The sequence below is a fragment of the Dictyostelium discoideum genome (genome assembly GCF_000004695.1).
Source record: "Dictyostelium discoideum AX4 chromosome 2 chromosome, whole genome shotgun sequence".
Lineage (NCBI taxonomy): Eukaryota > Evosea > Eumycetozoa > Dictyosteliales > Dictyosteliaceae > Dictyostelium > Dictyostelium discoideum.
In genome coordinates this window covers 6,380,396-6,390,038 of record NC_007088.5, presented here as the reverse complement: position 1 = coordinate 6,390,038, position 9,643 = coordinate 6,380,396, and the positions used below count along the sequence as shown (strand labels likewise).

General features: G+C 26.8%; 3 protein-coding genes and 1 non-coding gene across 4 annotated transcripts; 3 read left to right on the top strand and 1 right to left on the bottom strand.

Annotated features, from left to right (window-relative positions):
* Positions 1-466: 466 nt before the first annotated feature.
* Positions 467-2,235, top strand: DDB_G0276193 (polymorphic membrane protein repeat-containing protein; the record flags this gene model as incomplete). The annotated part of the gene is made up of 3 exons (XM_638205.1): positions 467-609; positions 716-1,510; positions 1,611-2,235. The coding sequence occupies 3 exons, from the start codon at positions 467-469 to the stop codon at positions 2,233-2,235; spliced, it is 1,563 nt and encodes a 520-aa protein (XP_643297.1).
* A 753-nt stretch (positions 2,236-2,988) lies between these two features.
* Positions 2,989-3,062, bottom strand: tRNA-Arg-ACG-3. Its single transcript has one exon. It is a non-coding gene; the product is annotated as a tRNA-Arg (tRNA).
* Positions 3,063-4,516: 1,454 nt separating this feature from the next.
* Positions 4,517-5,881, top strand: DDB_G0276195 (hypothetical protein; the record flags this gene model as incomplete). Its single annotated transcript, XM_638204.1, has 1 exon — positions 4,517-5,881. One exon carries the CDS (start codon positions 4,517-4,519, stop codon positions 5,879-5,881), a length of 1,365 nt encoding a protein of 454 aa, XP_643296.1.
* Positions 5,882-5,987: 106 nt separating this feature from the next.
* DDB_G0276197 (hypothetical protein) lies at positions 5,988-9,422 on the top strand (the record flags this gene model as incomplete). The annotated part of the gene is made up of 1 exon (XM_638203.1): positions 5,988-9,422. The coding sequence occupies one exon, from the start codon at positions 5,988-5,990 to the stop codon at positions 9,420-9,422; it is 3,435 nt and encodes a 1,144-aa protein (XP_643295.1).
* Between the last annotated feature and the right edge of the window lie 221 nt (positions 9,423-9,643).

Genomic DNA, 9,643 nt, shown 5'->3' with positions numbered 1-9,643 from the left:
TATAATCTCGATAACTTTTTTTTTTTTTTTAAACAACCAAAAAAACTTTTTTTTTTTATTTTTTTTTTTTTATTTATTTTTAAATTTTTTTTATTTTTTTCAATTTTTTTTTTCCCCACACATAACCCATCGTTAACAAAAAAACTCACCACCATTCACTTTATTTTTATACACATTAAGAATAAATATTTATTTTTAATTTATTAATTTTTTTTTTTTATAATTTTTTTTTTTACTAATTCAATTTTTTTATTTTTTTTTGGCATTCAAAAATAAAATAATAAAATAATAAAATAATAGTGTTAATTATTAAAATATCTTCTATTTTAACATTAAAATATTTTTTCGCAGCTATTTATCAATAAATTTTTTTTTTTTTTTTTAATTATAATAAATACACGCATTTAAATATTATATTTATATAAAAAAAAAAAAAAAAAAAAAAAAAAAAAAAAAAAAAAAAAAAATGAAATTAAAATTCATTTTGTTTATAATATTTAGTATTTATATATTAATAGAAGTTGCATCAACACAAACATATAATAGTACTTGTATTTGGTGGGTTAAATATGATGCAGATTCAACGGTTCAGAATGGTAATTTTTCAAAGTAAGATTAATCAAAATTTTTTTTTTAAAAAAAAAAAAAATATAAAGACATAAACAAATATTAAGTTTTTTTTTTTTTATTTTTTTTTAAAATTAATTTTATTTAGCCCATTTTCAAATTTAAAATCAGCAATTGATAAAATTTCAATGATAAATAATGAATGCGATACAAAGAATATAACAATAACAAGAGTTATATATATTGTAGCAAGTGATAAAGATGATAATGAAAAAGTATATAAAGGATCAGGTAGTAATACATATATTACAATTAGTGATATTTTCTATAGATTCCCAATATTAATACAAGCAATTGATGAACAAGCCAGCTATACATACAATCAAAGTTCACCATTGTTACCAATGGCATCAACTGATAGATATGCAACATTTGTTGGAAGTTCACCAAATGAATATATCATTTATTTCCAATCAGCATTAACACCAATCATAATAAGAGGTTTACAATTTAAAAATGGTGGTTTCTCAACTGATGATTTCCGTCAAGCATCTGTTATCACCACTAGTTCAACCATAGTATCATTCGAGAATTGTTTATTCAAAGATAATGTTGGTGGTACAAGTGGTGCATTATTCTATAATTCACAATCATCAGCTCATATTGAAAATTGTATCTTTGAAAATAATAAAGCTTCCGCTGGTAATGGTGGCGCTATTTATTTACCATCTGGTACTGCTAAACTTCAAATTACAAATTCAATCTTTAAAAATAATAATGCAATAAATGGTGGTGGTGTCTATTGTGCTTATCAATATTTAACAATGACCTCCAATAAATTCATCTCAAATACTGCTTTAAAATCTGGTGGAGGTTTATATACTTTAGCCGTTGCTGATATAACTTCCGTATCTTGGGATCATTTATTATTTGATTCAAATAAGTAAGTTTTGAACAAAAAAAAAAAAAAAAAAGCATAATACAAAAAAATATAAAAAATTTAATATTTAATTAATAATTTATTTTTTTATTTTTTTTTATAGAGCAATTAATGGTAGTGGATTATTTGATAATAATTCGGCAAATCAATATTATAATGCAACATTTATTTCAAATGAAGCAACAGAGAATGGTGGTGGATCATATTTATTAGATTCTAGAATATTTATGCAACAATCAAATTATCAATCAAATAAAGCAGCAAGAGGTGGTGGTATTTTTGCATTGGATACAGAGCCATACTTTAAATCTCAACTTTTCATTAGAGATGCAAACTTTACAATGAATTCAGCTTCAGAGAATGGTGGTGCAATCTATTGTAGTAATGCAACCGCTCGTTTCAATACGAGAAATTTATTCGAGGATAATAGTGCTACCAATTCAAGTTCTTCAACTGATTATTGTACTTCCTCTTGTGTAACTTCGCCAGGTGATTGTGGTTGTCCAGGTGGTTGTGGTATTGAATCTGATAATGATAAAGATCCAAATACTGATGCTAAAATTGCTGTCGCCATTTTCATTCCAATCACTGCCATACTTTTAGGTGTCGTTGGTTTCCTCCTTTGGAGAACTCATGCAAAATCAAGAGGAATGAGAACTAAAACTGCTGCACCTTACGATGAAATTAGATTATCTCCATCTTCACAAGATAATGATGATCAATTATAAATTTTTTAAAAAAAACAAAAAAAAAAGTAATAACAGTAAATAAATAAATAAAAAAAAAAAAAAATAAAAAAAAAGTGAATATAATAATTTTTAAAATATAAAACTTTTTTTAAAACAAAATAAAAAATAAACAAAGACAATTGTTTATTACTTTTTATTATTTATTTAAAATATAGGAAAATTCATTTTATTATTATTATTATAATTATTATTATTATTTTTAATTTCTCAAAACTAAGATACAGGTTTTTTTTTATAATAAAAATGTTAAATTGGAAAAATAGATATTTTATTATTTTAATTATTGTTTAAAAGTTTACATGCAGAAGGCATTGCTTCATTATATATCCTAAGATTATTGTCTAAGCAACGATACAGGAATGTAAAATAGTTATTCTTTTTTAATTTATCAAAAAAAGAATTTTAATTTTAAAATATAGTGTAGTAAAATATAGTTATTATTATTATTATAATTATCATTTTTTTTTTAAAATATTAGTTTTTAAAATTTAAATAAATTATATTAATAAATCAGATAAAAAAATTGTAATCGGTCGAATGAGATTAGATTTGGGAATTGTTTCTTGGATACTATAAAATTTGAAAGTTAATTTAATTATTTGTTTCAGGAAATCGTATGGGGTCTTTTATTCGAAAATTAATTGGATTATTTTATCGTTGCACAAACCTCAAATTGATTAGGGCTGACCAGAATCGAACCAATGTCTCAATTACAAGGCGATTAAAAATATACGAGACCATCAGGGGTCGAACCTGAGACCTACCGGTTCGTAGCCGGTCGTTATATCCAACTAAACTATAGTCCCTTTGATGAAAAAATAACTCATATTACAAATTTATTAAGGAACAATAGAAGAGGAAAAACATCAACAACAACACTTTTTTTATTTGATTATTTCATTTTTCATATAAAAAAAAGACTTAAAAAAAATAAAATAAAATACACTTAGAATAAACTACTTTATTTCTTTATTTTATTGTAATTTATTTTTTTCTTTTTTTTGAAAATTTTGCGAAGCAAAATTGAAAAAAAAAGGAAAAAATAATCAGTAAGAGAAAAAACATCAACAACAACACTTTTTTTATTTGATTATTTCATTTTTCATATAAAAAAAAGACTTAAAAAAAATAAAATAAAATACACTTAGAATAAACTACTTTATTTCTTTATTTTATTGTAATTTATTTTTTTCTTTTTTTTGAAAATTTTGCGAAGCAAAATTGAAAAAAAAAGGAAAAAATAATCAGTAAGAGAAAAAACATCAACAACAACACTTTTTTTATTTGATTATTTCATTTTTCATATAAAAAAAAGACTTAAAAAAAATAAAATAAAATACACTTAGAATAAACTACTTTATTTCTTTATTTTATTGTAATTTATTTTTTTCTTTTTTTTGAAAATTTTGCGAAGCAAAATTGAAAAAAAAAGGAAAAAATAATCAGTAAGAGAAAAAACATCAACAACAACACTTTTTTTATTTGATTATTTCATTTTTCATATAAAAAAAAGACTTAAAAAAAATAAAATAAAATACACTTAGAATAAACTACTTTATTTCTTTATTTTATTGTAATTTATTTTTTTCTTTTTTTTGAAAATTTTGCGAAGCAAAATTGAAAAAAAAAGGAAAAAATAATCAGTAAGAGAAAAAACATCAACAACAACACTTTTTTTATTTGATTATTTCATTTTTCATATAAAAAAAAGACTTAAAAAAAATAAAATAAAATACACTTAGAATAAACTACTTTATTTCTTTATTTTATTGTAATTTATTTTTTTCTTTTTTTTGAAAATTTTGCGAAGCAAAATTGAAAAAAAAAGGAAAAAATAATCAGTAAGAGAAAAAACATCAACAACAACACTTTTTTTATTTGATTATTTCATTTTTCATATAAAAAAAAGACTTAAAAAAAATAAAATAAAATACACTTAGAATAAACTACTTTATTTCTTTATTTTATTGTAATTTATTTTTTTCTTTTTTTTGAAAATTTTGCGAAGCAAAATTGAAAAAAAAAGGAAAAAATAATCAGTAAGAGAAAAAACATCAACAACAACACTTTTTTTATTTGATTATTTCATTTTTCATATAAAAAAAAGACTTAAAAAAAAAAAAAAAAAAAAAAAAAAAAAAAAAAAAAAAAAAAAAAAAAAAAAAAAAAAAAAAAAAAAACCTCCGAAAACATTCTTTCAGGGAATTTCCAGAATTTTAAATTTTTAAAGTCGAATAAAGATTTTAAAGAAAAAAAAGAAATGAATAAATTGGCAAATACAATAATGACAGAATCAACAGAAACATTGGCAGATAAAATCAAGAAATCAAATGAACTCAGAACAAAGTTCAAATATTTAAAAAATACGTACAGAACACTTGATAAAATAAGCGAAGCAATATACCACACTCAAATTGAACTAAAACAATATAAATTCATGATCAATATCCCAGATGAGATTTCCAACAACTTAAAAGCAGAATTGGAAATTCATTTACAAGGAGATGATAAGATAATAATAAGTAAGAATAAATTCAAAATCCTAACTGACTGCAGAACTCAAGTAATCAAGTACTCTAACGTTTTCAACGGAGTACTAAAAGGAGTTCACAGAGCAATAATAAAACCAAAAAAGATCTTCAAAACATTCAACTGGGAAAAATCAATGGACATAGTAGAAAAAACATTGCATGAAGAAGGACTGGAAATAATCAAATTAGATAATTTAGGTGAAAACCTGATAATACACTCATTCAACTCAATTATCAGTCCAGAGCACAAAGACCAGCTAATACATTGTAAACACATAACAATACTATTCCTCACTACAACAGAAGAAACAAAAAATCAAAGAAAAACAAATAAGGAAATCGAAGACGAAATCTCAGAAAATTCAAAAATCACGGAACTACCAAATCCCGAGATAAAGGAAAACACAAGAATAAACATAAAATCAAAAGAAGAATCCAATCATAAAAACACTAGCGAATCAAAAAATAACAACAAAAACAAAATAGAAAACAGAAAAGAAAATAATAAAGAAATCAATAATGACAACATCAAAGACAAGAGCAAAAACGAAAAAGTAAAGGAAAACGAAATTGAAAATAAAAAACCCACAACAATTAGAGCAACTACAACAACCACAACGACAGAAACGACAAACACAATAAACAATATTGAAAAGAGAAAAGTACTTCGTGTCCCACCAATAACAGTAACATATAGTGTTGACAGCAAAGAGAAAAGGAAAATGGAGTTAACTGAAGATGAAGAAGCATTAGAAGTGGTAAGAAAGATGTTCGAAAATGAAGAAGAGAACAGAATTTTTGAAGAAAAAATAAATAACCAAAAAAAGAAGGAAACCCCAAGGTTAGCCTCAATCAAAAAAAGACAAACAATGTCACCTATCCAAAATCCAGAATCTCCAGCAACCCCAGAGACAGTAAAAAGAAAAAGATCCAACTCATCTCCAAACCCAACAACTAATCACCAAGAAATATCAACACCTTACAAAACTCCAACTAAAATAACAAAGGAAGAATCAGATCTAATGGAAGCAGCACTAAGAGACAAATTGCCCAAAGTACTCCAAGACATACTTCCATCTGTCTCATTTGTTTAAAAAAAAAAAAAAAAAAAAAAAAAAAAAAAAACAAAAAAAAAAAAAAAAAAAAAAAAAAACAAAAAAAAAAAAAAAAAAAAAAAAAAAAAAAAAAAAAAAAAAAAAAATGATAAAAATAATGACCTGGAATTGCCAAGGTTGCTCAACAATCAAAAGCATGAATCAGACAAAAAATACAATTAACCTAATAAAACCTGATATATCAATACTAACAGAAACAAATCTAAAAAAGGATCAAAATCTAGCGCAAATCAAAAACCATTACTCAACAGGAGGAAAAGGAAAAGAAGCAAGAGGAAAAGGAGTAATGGCAATAAATCACCTAGAACAAATAGAAATTAAAAACTTGGAAGAAAAAGAAGGCAGAATCTTAAAATTTACTGCAATTCTAAACAATATGGAAATCAACATAATTTGCATCTATGCACCAGCCTCATATGACAGAAGAAAAGGATGGTTTTCAAACAATATTTCCCTTGAAGATCTAGAACAGGCAGACATAGTTACTGGTGACTTTAACATCAACAAATATGCAAAAATCAAGTTCAAAGATGGATCATCCGATAAGAGAAAATTCACAGAAAATGAAACAATAGAATTCCTAATGATGGAAGTAGGACTCACCGAAATACTACCAAATTCAACAACTAAAACAACCTTCAAAGATAAACTAATCGATAGAACATTCTTATCAACAAAGATGCACCAACTCAATCACTCGTACAAGATAATAGATAAAATAAACAAATCAGACCATAACATAGTAGTGATGGATTTCAAAATACCAAATTTCACAAAAATATACAAATCACCCCTATGGAAAATGAACTCAATAATAATTAAAGAAGATAAAACAATAAAAAAGATAGAAAAAATAATCGACCACTACCAGGAAACCAAAAGAAAAAACCTTAACATAACGGAATACTGGATTAAGTTCAAAAAAAAAATAAAAAAACAATGCATTACAACAGAAAAGAAAAGAATACTAGAGAGAAAAAAAACGCTATCAAATCTAGCAAATGAACACACAAAAACAAAAAACAAATATGAAAAAGAAACAATATCGAACGAAATAACAATACTTCAAGAAGAAGAAAGAATAGACAGAATGATCAAAAGCTCAATCAACTACATCAACAATAAAGAAATAGCATCAAATCTCCTTACATCTATTCTTAAAAAAAGAGACTCGAGCTCCCAGATTCACAGAATAAAGAACCCATCCAATGGAGAAATCGAAACAGAACAAAAAGAAATAACAGATTGCTTCAGAAAATATTACGAGACACTCTTCAAAGAGAAAGAATGCGACCAAGAAACACATACAGAACTTCTAAGCACCTGGAACCCACCAATAGATAAAAAAAAATTAACAGAGATGGAAGACAGAATCGAAGAATATGAGGTTAAGCTAGCAATAGAAAAGATAGCAGAAGGTAAATCACCAGGAGAAGATGGAATAACATCTTCATTCTATAAAATCCACCAACACAAACTAATTCCAATCCTCACAGAACTATTCAACTTCTTTTTAAACAATGAAATTCCAACAGAATTCAAGAACGGTATCCTTACATCAATATACAAAGGTAAAGGGGATGTCTTGGAAATCTCAAACAGAAGACCAATAACGTTACTCAACGTAGACTACAAAATCTACTCAAAAATAATCAACAATAGAATACTAAAAATCCTGCCAAACATAATCTCAAAGTACCAGAACGGTTTTATACCAGGAAGGCTACTCCACAACAACATTATAGCTTTGGATTTAGCAATGGAAAAGAGTGATAGAAACACGATAATCACCTTTTATGACTTCGAAAAAGCCTTCGATTCAATATCTCATAAAGCGTTAATAAGGACTCTAAACCATCTAAAGTTCCCTCGGAAAATAACAAACACAATACTAAGCATGTTAACGAACACCAACATAAGGGTCATGGTAAATGGACAACTCTCTGAATCCTTCAGAGCAGGAAGAGGTACAAAACAGGGCGACCCAATTTCACCAACTCTCTTCGCTATAGTATGTGAATGCTTATCAACATCAATAAGAAAAGACAATACCATAATAGGCATAAAACTCAATCAGAACAATTCGATGAAGATTGGACAATATGCAGACGACACAGTCACACTAGCCAGTAACATAGATGACGCAGATAAAATGGATATGAAAGTTATAAAATTTTGCCAAGCCACAGCAGCAAAAATAAACGATAATAAATGTGTGTGCATCACTAAAAACCCAAAGATAAAGACCAAATATAAGACAATTGGGGCGAAAGAAGAAGAAAGATATCTTGGCTTTTTCTTCAACCGCAAAGGTGTAATAAGCAAAGTAGATGATACGGTGAACAAACTGGAAAACCTCACAAAATGCTATTCGAGCGTGTCATCAACGCTAAAAGGTAGAATCACAATCCTCAAATCATACCTGCTGTCCCAACTAACATTCCAACTATACATCAACGAAATAAATGACATAAAGAAACTGGAGAACGTTAATGCCAACATGTTATTCAAAGGGGACAGGTGGGCTATCTCAAAAGAAAGGAGCAGAAGAGACTATGAAATTGGAGGCCTGGAACTCTGGAATATGGCAACCAGATCCAATGCCCAGAAAGCATGGATATACGAACAATACCTCAGAGAAAAAGACGACCAGAACTGCCCTCCACATATGGAAGTCTGGAAGTCGGAAAAAGAAAACTCACTATCAAGGATTCACATCAAATGCTGGAAAGCCTGGAAGTTGTTGCACCACCCAAGAGAGCGAATAACTCTCAAACTAAACCAAGTCAAACCCAAATACGAAAACAAACAAAAATTAAAAGTAATCTATAGAAACATGATGGATATCAAATACAAGGGATGGAACAAACACCAGCCAACAACAGGTCAAAAACTGATTCAAAAGAACATTAATCACCCAATTCTACCATTTAGAGAAGCCAGATCAATCACAACTATCAAAGGAAGAGACTTAGCATGGAGATATCTACTCAAGGCACTTCCAAAACACCATGGGGAGAATTGCCACTCATGTAAAGAAGAAGAATCGTCTATGCACATCTTCTTCGAATGCAAATCAATAAAACAGAATATCGACTCAATCTATCAAAAGGTCTGTAAAGACTCCAACAACACTTACCACGGTCCATGGAGCGAAAAAGTTCTCGGAAAACTACTCACACCATTCTCATCAAATCTGATAGGAGCCATTATGGAATCGATATGGTACAGAAGAAATCAAATAAAATTCAACGATAACACTACAATAATAACAGAGAACCAAATAATTCATAAAATAAAAAAAGCGAGAGATGCCGAATGGGATAGAACAAGAAAGATAGTAGAAAAACAACTACGTCAAGAACTAAGATGCACTGATAACCGAGAGTCAATCAATCGGACCGCATCAATAAAAAGAAGACTCGAAAAATTCAGCCACAACTGGAACTCGAAACTCATGACCATAAAAATCCCGGAACACTTCATACCATACTGCTCATATAACACCAACTACTCATAAAAAAAAAAAAAAAAAAAAAAAAAAAAAAAAAATTATAACAATAATAATAATAATAATAATATAATAATAATAATAATATAATAATAATAATATAATAATAATAATAATAATATAATAATAATAAAAAAAAAAAAAATAAGAATAACAAGAAAAAAAGAAAAAAAAAAAAAAAAAAAAAAAAAAAAAATATACAAATAAACTCTCCTAGAACACACTCAAAT